Source organism: Salvelinus fontinalis, chromosome 33, assembly GCF_029448725.1.
Source record: "Salvelinus fontinalis isolate EN_2023a chromosome 33, ASM2944872v1, whole genome shotgun sequence".
NCBI lineage: Eukaryota > Metazoa > Chordata > Actinopteri > Salmoniformes > Salmonidae > Salvelinus > Salvelinus fontinalis.
The window spans coordinates 44,122,832-44,142,327 of NC_074697.1; the positions used below are offsets into that span (position 1 = coordinate 44,122,832).

The following is a 19,496-nucleotide window of genomic DNA, read 5'->3' on the forward strand; positions in this document are numbered from 1 at the left end:
GCAGCGATTACAGCTGTGAGACTTTCTGGGTAAGTCTCCAAGAGCTTTGCAAACCTGGATGATATAATATTTGAACATTATTCTTTTAAAAATGATTCTAGCTCTGTCAAGATGTTTGTTGATCATTGATAGACAGCCATTTTCAAGTCTTGTCATAGATTTTCAAGACAATTTAAGTTAAGACAGAACCTAGGCCACTAGTAACTAGGCCACTAGTAACTAGGCCACTAGTAACTAGGCCACTAGTAACTAGGCCACTAGTAACTAGGCCACTAGTAACTAGGCCACTAGTAACTAGGCCACTAGTAACTAGGCCACTAGTAACTAGGCCACTAGTAACTAGGCCACTAGTAACTAGGCCACTAGTAACTAGGCCACTAGTAACTAGGCCACTAGTAACTAGGCCATTAGTAACTAGGCCACAACTAGGAACATTCATCTCGGTAAGCAACTCCAGTGTATATTTGTCCTTGTGATTTAGGTTATTGTCCTGCTGAAAGGTGAATTTGTCTCCCTGTGTCTGTTGGAAAGGAGACTGAACCAGGTTTTCCTCTAGGATTTTGCCTGTGCTTAGCTCTATTCCGTTTATTTTTATCCCCCCCAAAAAGTCCTTAGTACTTGCCAATGGCAAGCATACCCATGCTTGCTGTCAGCAAGGACTAGGGAGTTTTTTGGGGGGGGGATAAAAATAAACAGAATACATGCACCATGCTTGAAAATATGAAGAGTGGTACTCAGTGATGTGTTGTGTTGGATAATGCCTTATTGCAAACAGGATTCATATTTTGGAATATTTGTAGTCTTTACACGCTTCCTTCTTTTCACTCTGTCATTTAGGTTAGTATTGTGGAGTAACTACAATGTTGTTGATCCATCTTCAGTTTTCTCCTATCACAGTCATTAAACTCTAACTGTTTTAAAGTCACCATTGGCCTCATGGTTTCCTTCCTCTCGGGCAACTGAGTTAGGAAGGAAGCCTGTATCTTTGTAGTGACTGGGTGAATTGATACACCATCCAAAGTACCCATCTACCAACAGGTGCCCTTCTTTGTGAAGCAATGGAAAATCTCCCTGGTCTTTGAAGTTGAATCTGTGTTTGAAATTCACTGCTCGACAAATAATTGTATGTGTGCGGTACAGAGAGTCATTCAAAAATCATGTTAAACACTATTATTGCAGACAGAGTGAGTCCGTGCAACTTATTATGTGACTTGTTAAGCACATTTTTACTCCTGAACTTAATTAGGCTTGTCATAACAAAGAGTTTGAATATTTATTGATACGTTTTGTATTTATTTGTAAACATTTCTAAAAACATAATTCCACTTGGACATTAAGGGGTGTTATGTGTAGGCCAGTGACACAAAATATCAATGTAATCCATTTTAAATTCAGGCTGTATCACAACAAAATGTGGAAAAAGTCAAGGAGTGTAGATACTTTATGTAAACACCGACTATTGCTGATCAATTTCAATACAGTCAGATTTCTCACCATACGTTTTTGTAATAATTTCCCTAATTCATACAACAGCCACCCCACCCCATGCACATATGTCAGCCTGAGTGTTCATAAGGGGGTTCCTGCCTAAACATGCCTATTGGGATGCCTGTAGTGTACAAACTGCACCTTTGCCAAGACAGGAAAGCTCGAATGGAAAGCTTGGCATATTGCACATCATTGCTCACCATAGAATGTCCCTTTGGGCTTAGCTAGTATGTATATTTGTGTGAGCACGTGTGTATGAGCAAGTATGCCGCGCCCCTCCCAACTCACTAGGAGCGAGTTTCCATACTCTCAGGACCAGTGCCAGAAAATAAACTTGGGAGAAAATGCACCACCCGTGCACAGCTTGAGAAACCAAACAAGTGGATTGGGAAACAAAATTGGGGAAAAAAGGGAAAGAGAGAGCGAGGAGTGAAATATTTTCCATTTCTCATTAACCATTTTTAAATATAATTTCCACCCAAATTTGACAAGGTAGTGGAAGCCCGAGGTTATTTTGAACTGGACATGAGTAGGCATGCCTGCCCTGCTTGCTTCTGTGGCCGGGAGTTATTATGCTGCCTGCGACTGATGAAACTTGAGCTTTTCAGGGCCCCTGATGGACGCGTCCCTCTGCTGTTGGGAGAATGGCATAAAGTGAAAGGTCCACTGTGACCACTATGGTGGGAAACTGACATAATACGTCTTGGTAGGGAGGGAGGAACATAGAGTGTCTCTGCCTCAAGTTTGTGTTCCCGTTTCACATCCAACCCTTGGCCAAATAGACAATGAGGAGTTGGCTTACTGGAAGATGTATACAGGAGTTACTACACATCATGTAAGGCCAGTCTCTGCACCCATTTCTCCTCACATTGTCTCCATAATACGACCTTAATAGTGAGATAAATAGAGGCTTTTAAGCTTAGCACACAACCAGATTATACAAAAACACTAAGGGTCCAGCAGAAACGGTGCTGAAGTCATTATAAAAGCATTTTAGGGTGTGATAGGGTTCAAGGAAAATGAGCAGTTTCCTCGAACACTCAAATAGTGCCCCTTCTGCCAATAGGTTGTTTTGCAATCAATTGACTCAACTGACAGAGCTCAAAGCCCATCCAAGTGTAATCATTTCAAAGTAAATATATGACTTTCTGTGGAACTGCCTTGTCAGACTTATGAACTGTGTGACGACAAACCCAAAGGACAAACAGAGATACCTCTAAGAACTGTAGATCAACTCAACATGGCCCAGTCGATCCGTGGGACACTGTCACTGGATAGAGTTTGCCTGGGTAGATTTTTAAACCCTCTCCACTTCTTCAACTTGACACTATTTACACAAGCAAATATAGCACAACTAATGTACAAAATAGTCTCTGAATATAGTCCACTAATCAAGACAAAGTGTTGGTTACTCCTCACTTTGAAACCCGGCCATTCTTGCACATGCTTTACTGTTATTGGAAGGTGGATAGCTGCTGAGTTAATGCCTCGTGACTTCAGTATTTAGCCACACAAATTCAGATGCGTTTCTCACGTGTGTGAAAATTGCTATGTCAGGCGAGGGATAGACCCAAGGTTTCATTATTGGTTAAGTAGCAGAAACAGAAGCATATTTTCATTATCCAAGAGTTTCCTGCTATCGAGGGACTAGTAATCACATTGCCTGTTTATACTTGGGCTACTAGTAACACAGATGGAAAAAATCACATAACCTAATTCAGCCTACATGATATCACAAATAGAAACTAAACCAAATCCTGAAAAACCCTGTGTTTGAAGTCTATACTGATTACTGGATAATGTTGTTTGTTACAGTAAGATCATACTAAAGTCATTACCTACATGGATTCATATCACCTGTATTTACGTAGTCATAATGCACATGAGCATATTTACGTCTATAGCCTAAGGAAATATATATATAAATACATGTATTTTCCCCCTTTGAGAGATAGCCTATAACAGTTGGAAAATGAAGGTAGAGACTGGAAATTATATTAAAGACAGATGTTCTACAAAAACAGAGAGCGGGTGTCACGCATAGAAACCAACGAGGAAAAAGTCTGGGGTGATTCTGGTAACAGCCTTGGGGAAAATGTGTCCAGCAACGAAGTAGTTAATCATAGCCTACTACCCCAAAAGTATTCGTCATCGTGATTGAAAATCTAATGAGCGTAGGCAAATAATGTACAAGTGTGTCAATATTTGTGGGCGTATTATGTTGTTGACATATGAAGCCTAGTCTATACGATGCGTTTATGTCTGAATGTTGGTGAAACTGAAACATTTCACAGCTGACTAAAAATACAAAAACATATCAAAACAAGGCAGCCTTGGTTGGTTGAGTTGTGTATGAAACTTTATGGGAGTGGTGTCCGGGAAAATAGCACAGGAAACCCCGCCTGCCTGCCAGCCCCAGACAAACTATAAAAAGTCTAGCACTGCATTAACAGCGCAGCGCAATCGCCCGTGTCTTGCAGCTGAAAGTGACAGGCGAACTAAAACGTTTCAAAGGACAAGAACACATAGAAGCATGTCCGATATGATCGACGACATTATCACGAGGGTAAGGTTAATTCACTGTGTTTACATTTGTGTTTTTGTTCAGATCAGTAACATAAGCTATGGTTATGCTTTTGGTTCGTAAAAAAACTACAACTAGACTATAAATTGTAGGCGACTTTGAACTTTGATTACATCTTGAAATATTCACAAAACATATTTAACATAATTAAAAGCTTAATGGGGAACAGGGCATAGGCTACAATTCTGCATCCTGGGTAGTCTATAGGATGGGTATAACGTGATAATTTATTGACAGTCATATTTCTCTCCACAGAATCTGATCAATCTTGGTTTAGATGAACCATTCATCCAGCAACAAATTCAACCAATGGCACCTCGTCTCAACAGTTCAACGTCATTCTTCTCACCAAAGAGCCATAGTCTAAGCTCTGAGCAACTGAACGATGATAACCCCTGGCCACTTGACATTTGGAGCAAGATGGCTCCAAGTAAACAACAGGTTTCCTTCAGACCTGACCGCTCCATGAGTCTAACCGAATCCAATATCCTTTCCTTCGGTAAAATGAAGACCCTGGATGAAGTGCCTCCACCTCCTGGATTTCCTCCACTGAACAACCCGACACCTCTCCCTTCCAACCGTTACAAAACCGAACTGTGCCGTAGCTTCCAGGAGAACGGAAGCTGTAAATATGGGAGCAAGTGTCAGTTTGCCCATGGAGAGCCTGAGCTGCGCGGTTTGTACAGGCACCCAAAATACAAAACGGAGGCCTGTCGCACCTTTTACAACTTTGGCTACTGCCCATATGGAGCCCGCTGTCACTTCATTCACGAAGAGAAACTCACCCCCTTGACCCAAAAGTTCCACAACCAAGCACTTGCTGATCAGAACCCACGTCAGCTCCGTCAGAGCGTCAGTTTTGCAGGTTTCATGGGATCACGCAGCTCTCCTCCCCCTGCGCTCCACGACCCCCTTGGCTTCACCCGTGCGCCCTCGGTGTCACCACCCCCAGCGGACATTCTCTCCCCAGTGTTCAATGACACCCAACGCAACACATTTCAGTTTTGTCAGAGCCGACCCAGTGTTGGTGACATCCACAACATCCCTATGATAGTTGAGCCACAGAAGCCCTCACGCTGCGTTTGTGGCCACGGAAATAACTTCCCAAACACTCTGAACAAATCTTACGCTATGGAGGACCGCAACAATGTCTACATCACCCAGCCAAACCTCCAGCGCTTCTCTTCTGAAGACTCCCTCTCAGATCGGGATAGTTACACCAGCACAGGCAGCACCAGCGGTTCAGAGTCCCCCACCTTTGATGGGGCTGGCAATAAGCGCCTCACCGTCTTTGCGCGCCTGTCACTCTCTGACTAGGAAACCCAAACCACACAGAGACAATCCAAATCACGAACCTCGATCAATTGGGAAGGTTCTGCTTACACAAATCAGAAATCCTATCAATATGATGCGCATCAACACTTTATACTGTTGTTTATTTATTAGTAAATTACTTGCTCAGTGAAATTTATTTGGTACTCAAACTTAGCAAAATCTGTATATATTTTTTTATACTTTCATTTAACTTTTCATCTTGTCTTCCATTAATTGCTTTCTTTAAAAATGACCTTGATGGTTATTACAGTAACAGACGTTTTAAGTGCCTTTACCTGTCTCAATCAATATGAGAAAGGCCTAGTAGCCTTACTTTAGCTGGATTACTTCGATTAGTCCTTCAAATATATGATCATATGAAACAAAAGACTCCCCTCCATTTAGTAAGCTGCCAGAACTATTTGTCAGATCTGTGCATACTGTTGGTATTCATGTGCATACCAAAAACTGTTGAAAATATTCAAACCATCAATGTGACTTGAAAAAATGACAACAAGACATTCTCTCACTGTGACATGCACTTTAAAATAGGTATTGGGAGACTAGTCTCTCTATGTAGCATTTAACCAAAGCTTTATACTTACTTGTCTACTTTTGCTACATTCTTTGTGTAAGAGCAGTTTTTCATATCATTTTTTGGGACGTCCATCATATTTGAACACATCTGTGACAAAAGTGAGAAGGTGCTAGTACGCCGTCTGTGTATGTCACAGATCTAGGAGGGGGGTATTTGTGTAACCTTGCCATTTATTTAGAGACCTGTTTTGTTGCATAATGTTTTGACAACCCTGGTTGGGGTCTTACTCAACTGTAGTAGGTGACTTCTATTTCATCAGGGACTGTAACATCACAGTATTTCCATAGACTATAGGTTGACTTATTTGCCTTTTGTAATTGTATAGACTTAAACTAATATATTTATTATGATATTTATTGTGTTAATACCAATGTATTTTGTACTTATTTATCATGAACATGTCAGGGTCTGTGAAAATGATGTGTGAATTATTAAGAAAAAAAGTATGAATTTATTTTTGATCGCCTGAACAGGGAGAAATAAATGAAAATGATAAAGAAATATAATTCCTTGCATTTAATGGACTTTTTGTCAGTTTTACAGCTTGTCTCAAATTTGATTCAATAAGGCCTTCCTTACTACTTGATGACAACACAAACAGAAGCTATATGAGGGCAGAATATATGGTTCATGCAATGATACACACAACACAAAACTTATTATATTATCAAACTGTATTTTGTGCTTAAATAATACAAAAATAGAAACAGCAGATACCCTCATTTTCTCACTGTGAGCTACCAGTCTATATCTTTCTATAGATGGCTGTTATGTCAATACAAATGGGTGATATTGTATTTGCCCCAAATACTGTGTCAGTCACTGAAGGCATTTGACCCAAAACAACAACTTAGTCCTTATCCTGCATGCATAGAGCTCAGTTTCATGACTAGCCATGTGGATATGCTGGAATTGGTGTTTGACCATTAGATAGGGAGCTGAGCTGTAACCTAGCTGTGTGGTCAAGTGCCTGTGCATATTTGACATTCCTCTCTTAGGACGCCCTGTGCTCACCCTTGTGTTTACTCACTGGCAAGGTTGCCATGGTTAACCGTCTTTCCTCTGCTCTGTATACACTTGAGTGTGTACCAATACTTGCCATTCTTATCCCAAAATGGGTATCCATTTTTGTGATGTCAGATATGACTGTATTGCATCAGAAAGGCCTTGTATTACAAGTGAACTCCAGAAATCTCCTTTTGCAATTTGTCCATTCATGTAAGGATAGCTGACAAGGATTTATTGAGAAGTTTTTAATATGGGCACAGGATGAACACAAAGAGCAATGCAAACACTTCCTTAAACCTTGTATTTGAAATGTGAGGTTTATAGTGTTAAATCAACCTCACTACTTCAATAGCCTACTCTTCCTCAATCCAGTAAGGCCTTCGAACGTTTATACGCTGCACATTTCTGATGGGATCATCTGAAAGTCCTTCTCCAAGAATAAGGAAGGGGTTAAAAAGCAAACCTGAACACAGACATGCTACTAGGGTGAAAAAGTTTGGGTATATTACTGGAAACTTTTGAATGGATGTATCTTTCAAGGATTTTATGTAATCTATCAAAAGACATCTAGTGGCCCTTTTGGGTACTTCAGATTTCCACATGTCTGTAATAATCTCTGGCCCTCTGTGTGGCCTTATTGCATGTCAAATATATGAAAGAATTGAATAAGATGGTTTTAAAATATAAAAATAATGGCAAAGCTGTAAAACATTATGCTAAATATAAACAATCAACCTATTGAATACCATTGGTGATTAACATGAGAGTTTCAGCATGAAATATCAGTTCTAATTATAAATACAAAATGTTTACAAACATTTATTTTACTATGTCAATATGTAGTTGTCAATGTTTTGGCGTCAAACTGGTGGGAATTGTGAAAAAAGTCAATAGTTGGAAGAGTTGCAGAGTTAATTGAAAACTAAGCCCTTGTTAATTAGATTATTTTTTCATTATTTAGGTTATTTTCTCTTGAACCATATGGTCTATCAACTAGAAACTCATGGACTATATGTACACACAGATATAATAAATACTACACATGAATAATCAAAGTTATGCTGGATTGCCATCATTTTCTGTTAATTACTAAAATGACTGAATATTCTGTTAATTCTGGTAAATTACCAGTAGTTTTGTAACCCTATATGCTACCAAGTTCATATGCTTTTCAGTTTGCCATTTACTCTAAATGAGAGGTTGCTGGGAATAGCCTACTAATACAAATCAGGCTACGCCAATGGATTGGATATGCTATCTTCTCACTGTCAATGCAATCAGCAGTGAAGAAACAGTGCTAAAGGCTAACACCTCCAGATAAACCTGTCCTGAGATCAGTTATCTGTGCATGTACGTACATAGCCCTAATCCATCTGTAGGGAAAACACAACCTTTGAACAGGTCACCAATACAGACAGATCAATAGCTGCAACAATTTGTCCACGTAGACCTACATTGCCCACATTCTATGGGTTGCACAAGCTATTGTTATTTGTTAAGGTAATGTAGTCTTGCATGGTGCTGCTGGCGTGGGTTTCACTTCTAGCTTAAGGAAAGTGAACCCCACTCAATGGTTTGATGCATGAGATTAACAGCGCTGTTGAAACCGCAGCATATCTAATTGTGACAGCTACAAGTGAGGTAAAGGATATGACAAATTCACACCATCTATTCATTTGTTGCCTTTCCCACTTCCTCTTTCCTCTTCTGTTCTTCCTCAAGATGGGCAGTAGAAGTGTCAGTTGACAAGGAGGAAGTTCAAGCTTGATCTGAAGAACAGAATATCTTTCTGTCAATACAGATGATCTTGGCATTACATTTTCTCTGTATTTCAACCAAGATCTTAGAATGCAGGACCAGAGGGGCCCCTCACAGCACCCCTAGGAAGACCATGTCGTTAAACAAAAACACCTACCATAGGGGAACTGTGATTTCAGGCCATCAGTCACGTCAATAAAGAAATCAATTCACAGTCCATTTCGTTTATCTTGTCCTTTAAGTCAGTACAGACACAGGATGTGTTGCCATAACAACAGAGTCCATCCAGTAAAATCAAATAACCAACACAGAGCACAAAACGGGTGTTTTCTCTAGGTTTGGCATATCCTCACACTGCAAACATAGACAGCTGGTGGACCATGCATTGCGGTTTGGACCGCATCAGTGTAATGCCACATATAGTGTGTTTCTTTAGTTTATTTTTGCCTTTTATCTTTTGGAATGGTTAGTGAAATCCCTTTCTTTAGTTGGCATTTTGATAGATTGTTAATGTCAGCATTATGCTAGTTTAAATACGTTTTGTAGATTCCTGCCAAGGAGGATGTATTTACTCTCTTTGATAAACTACATTACACCTTGTGTTAAGTACCCAGTTCTGTAGAAATGGTCACATGGTGAGTCACAAATGAATCCTATACGCTCTACTCTGATCTGATTCCAAGTCTCAACAGTTATACCTTAGTACAGATTTTTTTTTTTTGTATCCAGAATAACTGATAAAGTAATATTATAGAGAGCATTACTAATGCCGTCTTTTTGTAGGCACCAACTCCAACATGGCTCGTTGGCCAAAGCCTATGGGGAAATGAATGTTTTTTGGGGGATAAACGCCACAAATAAGGTCTGTAGTTAACACAGGCCTAGGAGATTTATTACATTTTTTTGTATGAGATAATCTTCATCAGCGAACGTAACTTTTGGTGAATTTTTAAGCATTTCTGTAATCAAAACAAGCATCTAAAGCACATAAAGGCTTCATAATTTATAAAGGCCATGTTAACTGACTGATATTATCTGATAGAACAAACTTAGAAGATCTCCTAAGCCTGTGTTAACCTCAGACCTCATTTTCGGCGTTTATGACAAAAACCCTATTCTTTCTCCATAGGAATGGCTGAACGACCCAGTCGTGACTTAATTACATTTTTATGGACTACAAGCTGGCAAGCTCTGTGGCTATCTATTCTGGACTGACAGTATGATGATTTATTAGCATGGCAAACTGATCCTAACTCCCATTCCTTCTTGCAATGCCTTTAGAGACCTCTAGGGGTCTGCAATAACTCACTTTGCCTTGTGGCCTAAACCCAAAAGAATAACTGTTCTTACAGAACCTCATAATGTGGACAGAGGAAGGACAATGGGATCAGAAATGTCTTATTTTAAGCATAAGGTTTCCTCAGGCAGAGTGTGGTTTACCTGTGCCATGGCAACGTTGTCTTAGCGCAGACAAGCAGATCCATAATCAAAGGCCAAAAATCCTCCCAACATCAATGTTTAACCACTCGTAAGAGATGAAATATAAACAAAATACATTACTCCATCAGCGTCATTGTGGACCGTCAAGACCCACCCCCACAAGCAAACAGGAGATAGTAGGCCTAATAGACAGTCTACTATTAGGAAACAGTGAAGCCTTACAAAACCCAAAATCATTTGAATAATACATTTGCTAGTGTGGACATTGTTTTGTTTAGCATACAGGCCATCGAAAAACATGTATGACTAAAATCAATGTTTTGAACAAGGTATCTACTGTTTTTCCATAAAAAATGACATATCCTTAAAACACATCCTTCTACGTACAGTAACAAACACGAACAGGCAAACTTCCTTTACAAACATGAGCGACACGAGGAAAGTTAATTCAGGAGCACCACAATATGAACAGTTTGAAAGCAGTCAATTTCAACCACTCTCCATCAACATTTGCTGAGAGGTGTTTGCTAGAGCAGCAGTTCAAAGGTAGAACTGGTCTATTTGCACAAGTTACCGAGGCAAGACAAGATTAATTGCAAAAGCCTCTTGAAACAGGCGTGCTCAGCGTCATGGAAACAAGTCTGGTTTCTATTCTGCCGATGCAAGTCAGTGTCAAATCCTATCAAGACTCCTCCGGCCAAGAACAACACAGAGGGAGAATTCCTACATACCTAATGTGGAGCATGTGGGCACAGCAATATGAGCTATGGAGAAGTTATTGCAACAGTCACATTTATTAAGCACTGCTACAGTTTTGTGTTTGGAGTCAGGCACATTCAAGGTTGAACGGTACACTCCCTATGCTATTATAATCATTCAGGGCTGGCTATAAAACTTCACCCAAGTCGAATCAAAGGTACTTTATATGAACGTGTATTTTGGCAGGTGTGTGTATAGGCAGTTGGCACATCTTTGAGCCAAGTGTTTAAGCTAAACAAATAACTGAACAATGGGGGAAATTGACGAAAGAATCAGAGAGTTGGGAAATAGGCTTTACATGTGTTTGGCTTTGTTAATCAAGTTAAACTGAGGGAGCTCCATTGAAGACTTCGGACTTTGTGGTGTGTTGACTTTATTCATGGGGTGTTATGCGGGAAGTCAGGCCATGGGATACAGGCTATTGTACGGGACAGATTGAAATGTAGTGGGGGGGATGGGATGGTCCAACTCAAGGTGTCGCCAAAGTAAAAAAAATATATCCTCATGAGCCTCCCTTTGTCTGTAAAATAAATTGAACACCCTCACCCATCATAGAATTAACTAAAGTAATGTTTACGACCAAAAACAACAACTGTAGCAGCCCTGTGTTTATAAATATGGATATAGACTTTGCCACTTCAACATGCTTTTGTGGCACTGTTGATACCATGCAGGGGTATGGGCCGGAAGGTTCGTCGACCACCACCGATGAGCTCACTCTCCCTGCCTGTCTCATTACACTATGATCAGAGCCGGCTGGCAGACAATGATCAGCTAGGGGGAAATCAGACTTTCAACATTTTGATGCCATATTTATAATTATATAAAATATATGTAAGGAATTTTCCACCAACAGGTTTCTATGCCAATGCACCACACAACCAATAAACAAAGCATACCGACTTCAGGCACTTTGAAATCATGGTTTGCATTTTCAACACCACAATAAAAAGACTATGTCAATTGTGACAAACAGAAAATTCATCCCTCCCTACCTTGTAAGCTTACCCAGTATCGAAGGCTTGGCTTGACATCTCCGAATGTCATTCAACTTTTCGGTGTTTGTAACGGACGGCTCTTTCCATTCATCAATTGCACAGTTTGAATTGATTGATTTTATTTGTCAGTAAAAACAAATACATAAATACATAAAGATTTTCTTAAGTGACCGAGATTGCACAATAAATTCAGGGACTTATTTCCATTGTGGTCCCTATGTTTTACATGAACACATATACAATTACAGAGATACAGACACATTACATAGATACAGACACATTACATAGATACAGACACATTACATAGATACAGACACATTACAGAGACACAGACACATTACAGAGATCGAGATGAAAAAAAATTCTCAACCTCGAGATGAGTGTGAGGGGGGAGTTTAAGTACAAATCTTCCATGCTTGTTTGGCTGGTAGCTTATTCTTTAGATGTTTGGGGCTGCTGGTGAACCATGATGTGCAGGCATACGCACTTGCCAGAGTATTTAGATTGTCTATAGCTAGGTTCCCATCCAATTGGAGACAGATTTTCATGCAAATATTCTAAAATCTTAATAAAAACCATATGCCATTGGTGCCAAACAACATGACAGGGAGGATTTTAATTGACCAGACATTTGAGACATTTTACAGACATCCATATGCATTCAGATGCGACCTGGCACAGGCAGCGCCATCAATAAAAGAGGGATGTTGGCCAAATGAGCCTCATTTACATGTCCTTAAAAACAGCCCGTAACAAATTATAAAAAAGTTGGATGCAGTAAAAAGCAGCAGGCCTGACTAGACAGGGTACAGAGGAGGGCCTTGAGGATCACCTCCAGAGGTGGAGCAGCACAACCACAGCCACCCGTCACTGCAGAGCAGGCGAGAGCAGTCTGCAGTGCACCTGGTGAAGGACACGCACACCTTTGACCATCCACTGAACGACTTGCTCCCTCCAAAAGAGGTAACTGCACCACCAGGCTCCTGAGAAACACACACGGACTGTCCTGTATATCCGCCCGTACGAACCGCCTGCGAAATGCCAATCTACCCACTGCTGTCAGACTGTACAATAACTCTAGCTCTTAAATGGTTTTCACAAACATTTTATTTTTTTACAATCACATTTTAACATTTCAATTTCCATCATGAAAAATATTCTGTAATGTTTCAAGTGTTCTATATTCTATTTAAAGTCCATTCAGAAAGTATTCGGACCTTTGGCACTACCCTCTCTACAACAGCTTGGCATCCGACCATAAGACTGCTGAACAATTAATCAAATGGCCACCCGGACTACTTACATTGACCCCCCCCCCCCCCCCCCCCCACTCGCTGTTTATTATCTATACATAGTCACTTTACCCATACCTACATGTACAAATTACCTCGACTAACCTGTACCTCCGCACAATGGCTAGGTACCGGTAACCCCTGTATATAGCCTCGTTATTACCAGGTTTCCTCCAGACGTGATGTTTGGCATTCATGCCAAAGAGTTCATTCTTTGTTTCATCAGACCAGAGAATCTTCTTTCTCATGGTCTGGAAGTCCTTTAAGTGCCTTTTGAACAATTCCTTCGACTTCATGGCTCGGGTTTTGCTCTGACATGCACGGGACTTATATAGACAGGTGTTTGCTTCTCCAAATCATGTCCAACAAAATTGAATTTACCACAGGTGGACTCCAATCAAATTGTAGAACCATCTCAAGAATGATCCAAGGAAACCTTTTTATCGAGACTCACAGCAAAGGGTCTGAATACTTATGTAAATAAGGGGTTTCTGTTTGTTTTTGATTTTATAATTAGTAAATATTTTGTAGGAAAAAAAAATATTCTATACATTTTAGAATAAGGCTGTAACGTAACAAAATGTGGAAAACAGGAAAGGGTCTGAATACTTTCCGAATGCACTGTATATCACATATTGTGTGTTTTAATTAGTGTTTTGCAATTCTTATTCATGTCAATTCTACATTTATTCAGTTTTATCTGTGAGCAAGAACAAATAAACTGAAAAACACTATTCCTTGTGCTTCGATGTGTATGTCATACAAACTTTATAGCCAATTTCTTTTATCGCTTTTAAGACAACTTTCTTAAAACAATAATTGTCCACCTCAGAATTCAGCTGTCAGATATTTGAGCACTAAATGTATCAAGGCACTAGACCTATAGGCTTAGGTGTCCACTGTGTGATATTAATATTTGAATAAATATATAGCCTATATAATAATACATATATAGATTTTATTTTTTTTGCCTTTACCTCCCTTATCTCACCTCATTTGCTCACATTGTATTATGTGAGCTACGGTATTATTGACTGTATGTTTGTTTTACTCCATGTGTAACTCTGTGTTGTTGTATGTGTCGAACTGCTTTGCTTTATCTTGGCCAGGTTGCAATTGTAAATGAGAACTTGTTCTCAACTTGCCTACCTGGTTAAATAAAGGTGAAATAAAATAAATAAATACAAATAAAAGGAAGAGAAACTTAGGCCTAACCCCAGAGAGAGCGAGAGATATGCAGGTGGCATGCTACGACACCGATATGCATTTCTTCATGTCAGATGGCTACTGCATCTGCTATATAGATGACCAGAACATGTTTTATAAAGATTATATCGTTAGATTATAGGAGTAACAGTCTTCCTCAACTCAACTTCAGCTGTTGGAGTAAGTTGGAGTGCTGCCTTCATATCATAGGCCTACAGTAGCTACATCTTAATAATAGCCACACCATACCAAACCTTCACAATCTTTTCGAAATGTATTAGGGTAATATCAAAAGTAAGTCAAGCCATTGTTTATGGGGGAAATACGAGCAGATGAGCGAATGTAAACCAGGGAAAAAGCACACTACCCTCCCCAAAGCAAAATAAAAAAAGTTTGACAACCCTCCCTTATTTTGGACAACCCTTCCCCCTCAGTAAATTTTGACCTGTCCCTAACAATATAATACTGGGGCATGTGATTTGGCATCATTCTGTGCCAAAGGGGGAAGGGAAGAAAATGTTAAATCAGAAAAAAACAGAATATGTATTTAACATTCTGTGCTTTCTACTAAATAAGAACCATCTTCTTCACGGTGCAATTGCAATACGTCACGTTTTGACAACGCTGAACAGATTCAGTAGTGGTCCGAAGGTGTCTTCCTTGCCAAGTCTTAGTGTGACCTCAGTCCATTCTAAAGTAAAACGTGTCTTACATTTCCTCAAAGATAAGGAGCTTTGAGTTGATTGAGCCTGTCGAGTAAAAGTAAAAGCTTTGGGAGGGGGAATTTTTCTTCCCTCACGGCTCGGCATGTGCCAACTTCTCTCTTTCTCCGTATGTGTGCGTCACGGCCCTCTCCACTGCTCCTGTAAGGAATGCAGAGAGAGAGAGAAAACGTGGCTATAAAAGGAGATCACTTCCACTCATGGGCGTTGACGTCAGTGGACAGTTATTTCCCTCTACTCTACTCACTTTAGTACAAGCAAAGCTAAAGCAGCTCATTCTCTGCTTTGCAGCTACATTCAATGCGATGACTCTAAACCAGTTTAGAAGTTTGCCATTTTTGTCCTCACAGTCTCTAGCATGCCTTTCAATAAAACACACTTTAGCTCTCTAGGGTGGGAATAAATAGTGCCCTTTGGAGGATGCCCTTGGTCACCGGAAATCAAATGATGGTCAATCCTAGAAAAATATATGCGTATCTCACGGGAGTAAAAATATATTTTAATAATTCACCACTGTGACATACCATCTCCCAAGCTATTTTTCTTTGTCTTGTGCTTTTACTATTGAGCATGTAAAATGAAGTGAAAAAAGGGTATAAATGGACTCAAAAAAGGGAAACAGACATCAACACCAAAGCAATGCTCTCACATAGTGAGGCCATCTCCTTTTGAACCCTGCCATTGGCTGATGATCTGTACACGGCGTAGCTTGTGTCACTCTCTTCTGCAAAATAAATACCCTGTCAGCCTGTTTCACATCTCCAGTTTTCCCCAAAAAATACATCTTTCACCAACCATGTGTTTAAGACCTGCAGAAGTTCAGACCAACGTTCCTGTTTGATGTTCCTTTGTGAAACCCTAGCCCTGGGTGGTCATTACGACGTGCATATAAAAAAAGGCAAACACAATAAAATCACATTTCTGGCTCCATTTTCAACTTGACCTCAGATATCTTGCACCGGGAACTCTTCAACTATTGTCCCAGAGTTCTTTCCACTCGCACAACAAGCATGCACTGAAATAGCACGCACACAATGGTGTCCTGAGGGAATTTGACTCCACACAGTTAAGAAATGCCTTGACAAAGCCATGCATGTTTACAGTTGTTGGTTGCACAATGATAGTCATGCATAACAACAGCAAATAGGTTTGCCTTATTATGGAGCATGGGAATCCTGTGGGTGGGAATGGACCTCTGATGAAGCTTGACAATCAGATGGCATAGACTCATTAGTAATGTGCTTCTGAAGCTTTCATTACAGCTTTATGAAGTTTCTACTGTCATGTCAATTTAACGAAACTTGCAACCATTCATTCTTGTTCATGGCGATTCCCCCCCAAATACATATAGCCCCCACTTTAAAAAAAAGTGCATTACATTGAGATCCCAAAGCAGCAATGACAGTCATGCATTTTCTTTATAAGTCTAGCTGAGAATGCAGTAATTTTGCATACAAGAGGGAAACTGTCTTAGCATAGCACAGATGGTCATACTTCAAATAGGTAATTACAATTCTGTGTTTTTGTTAGGTCTTAAATAAGCACTGGTTAGTGTTTGAAATACATTACATTTACATTTAAGTCATTTAGCAGACACTCTTATCCAGAGCGACTTACAATTTGGTGTATTCACCTTATGATATCCAGTGGAACAACCACTTTACAATAGTGCATCTAACTCTTTTAAGGGGGGGGGGGGGGGGGGGTTAGAAGAATTACTTCATCCTATCCTAGGTATTCCTTAAAGAGGTGGGGTTTCAGGTGTCTCCGGAAGGTGGTGATTGACTCCGCTGACCTGGCGTCATGAGGGAGTTTGTTCCACCATTGGGGTGCCAGAGCAGCGAACAGTCCTGACTGGGCTGAGCGGGAACTGTACCTCCTCAGAGGTAGGGAGGCGAGCAGGCCAGAGGTGGATGAACGCAGTGCCCTTGTTTGGGTGTAGGGCCTGATCAGAGCCTGAAGGTACGGAGGTGCCGTTCCCCTCACAGCTCCGTAGGCAAGCACCATGGTCTTGTAGCGGATGCGAGCTTCAACTGGAAGCCAGTGGAGAGAGCGGAGGAGCGGGGTGACGTGAGAGAACTTGGGAAAGTTGAACACCAGACGGGCTGCGGCGTTCTGGATGAGTTGTAGGGGTTTAATGGCACAGGCAGGGAGCCCAGCCAACAGCGAGTTGCAGTAATCCAGACGGGAGATGACAAGTGCCTGGATTAGGACCTGCGCCGCTTCCTGCGTGAGGCAGGGTCGTACTCTGCGAATGTTGTAGAGCATGAACCTACAGGAACGGGTCACCGCCTTGATGTTAGTTGAGAACGACAGGGTGTTGTCCAGGATCACGCCAAGGTTCTTAGCACTCTGGGAGGAGGACACAATGGAGTTGTCAACCGTGATGGCGAGATCATGGAACGGGCAGTCCTTCCCCGGGAGGAAGAGCAGCTCCGTCTTGCCGAGGTTCAGCTTGAGGTGGTGATCCGTCATCCACACTGATATGTCTGCCAGACATGCAGAGATGCGATTCACCACCTGGTTATCAGAGGGGGGAAAGGAGAAGATTAATTGTGTGTCGTCTGCATAGCAATGATAGGAGAGACAATGTGAGGATATGACAGAGCCAAGTGACTTGGTGTATAGCGAGAATAGGAGAGGGCCTAGAACAGAGCCCTGGGGGACACCAGTGGTGAGAGCACGTGGTGCGGAGACAGATTCTCGCCACGCCACCTGGTAGGAGCGACCTGTCAGGTAGGACGCAATCCAAGCGTGGGCCGCGCCGGAGATGCCCAGCTCGGAGAGGGTGGAGAGGAGGATCTGATGGTTCACAGTATCAAAGGCAGCCGATAGGTCTAGAAGGATGAGAGCAGAGGAGAGAGAGTTAGCTTTAGCAGTGCGGAGCGCCTCCGTGACACAGAGAAGAGCAGTCTCAGTTGAATGACTAGTCTTGAAACCTGACTGATTTGGATCAAGAAGGTCATTCTGAGAGAGATAGCAGGAGAGCTGTCCAAGGACGGCACGTTCAAGAGTTTTGGAGCGAAAAGAAAGAAGGGTTACTGGTCTGTAGTTGTTGACATCGGAGGGATCGAGTGTAGGTTTTTTCAGAAGGGGTGCAACTCTCGCTCTCTTGAAGACGGAAGGGACGTAGCCAGCGGTCAAGGATGAGTTGATGAGCGAGGTGAGGTAAGGGAGAAGGTCTCCGGAAATGGTCTGGAGAAGAGAGGAGGGGATAGGGTCAAGCGGGCAGGTTGTTGGGCGGCCGGCCTTCACAAGACGCGAGATTTCATCTGGAGAGAGAGGGGAGAAAGAGGTCAAAGCACAGGGTAGGGCAGTGTGAGCAGAACCAGCGGTGTCGTTTGACTTAGCAAACGAGGATCGGATGTCGTCGACCTTCTTTTCAAAATGGTTGACGAAGTCATCAGCAGAGAGGGAGGAGGGGGGAGGAGGGGGAGGAGGATTCAGGAGGGAGGAGAAGGTGGCAAAGAGCTTCCTAGGGTTAGAGGCAGATGCTTGGAATTTAGAGTGGTAGAAATTGGCTTTAGCAGCAGAGACAGAAGAGGAGAATGTAGAGAGGAGGGAGTGAAAGGATGCCAGGTCCGCAGGGAGGCGAGTTTTCCTCCATTTCCGCTCGGCTGCCCGGAGCCCTGTTCTGTGAGCTCGCAATGAGTCGTCGAGCCACGGAGCAGGAGGGGAGGACCGAGCCGCCCTGGAGGATAGGGGACATAGAGAGTCAAAGGATGCAGAAAGGGAGGAGAGGAGGGTTGAGGAGGCAGAATCAGGAGATAGGTTGGAGAAGGTTTGAGCAGAGGGAAGAGATGATAGGATGGAAGAGGAGAGAGTAGCGGGGGAGAGAGAGCGAAGGTTGGGACGGCGCGATACCATCCGAGTAGGGGCAGTGTGGGAAGTGTTGGATGAGAGCGAGAGGGAAAAGGATACAAGGCAGTGGTCGGAGACTTGGAGGGGAGTTGCAATGAGATTAGTGGAAGAACAGCATCTAGTAAAGATGAGGTCAAGCGTATTGCCTGCCTTGTGAGTAGGGGGGAAGGTGAGAGGGTGAGGTCAAAAGAGGAGAGGAGTGGAAAGAAGGAGGCAGAGAGGAATGAGTCAAAGGTAGACGTGGGGAGGTTAAAGTCACCCAGAACTGTGAGAGGTGAGCCATCCTCAGGAAAGGAACTTATCAGGGCGTCAAGCTCATTGATGAACTCTCCAAGGGAACCTGGAGGGCGATAATACAGCACATGAGATTGCAATTACATGGTAGCGGACAGTGGTGTAAAGTACTTAAGTAAAAACACTTTAAAGTACGTACTACTTAAGCAGTTTTGGGGGGTATCTGTACTTCCC

The 19,496-nt window shown here is 41.8% G+C and overlaps 1 protein-coding gene across 1 annotated transcript; it reads left to right on the plus strand.

Annotated features, from left to right (window-relative positions):
• The first annotated feature begins 3,930 nt into the window (after window positions 1–3,930).
• Window positions 3,931–6,490, plus strand: LOC129832348 (mRNA decay activator protein ZFP36-like). Its single transcript, XM_055896354.1, has 2 exons — window positions 3,931–4,054; window positions 4,328–6,490. The coding sequence occupies exons 1-2, from the start codon at window positions 4,022–4,024 to the stop codon at window positions 5,387–5,389; spliced, it is 1,095 nt and encodes a 364-aa protein (XP_055752329.1). The 5' UTR covers window positions 3,931–4,021; the 3' UTR covers window positions 5,390–6,490.
• The last annotated feature ends 13,006 nt before the right edge of the window (window positions 6,491–19,496 follow it).

Bases quoted from the DNA above. Each gene is read 5' to 3' on its own strand.
- LOC129832348 (XM_055896354.1), top strand. From the start codon at position 4,022: ATGTCCGATATGATCGACGACATTATCACGAGG. The intron at 4,055-4,327 runs GTAAGGTTAATT...TTCTCTCCACAG, and splicing joins TCGACGACATTATCACGAGG to AATCTGATCAATCTTGGTTT.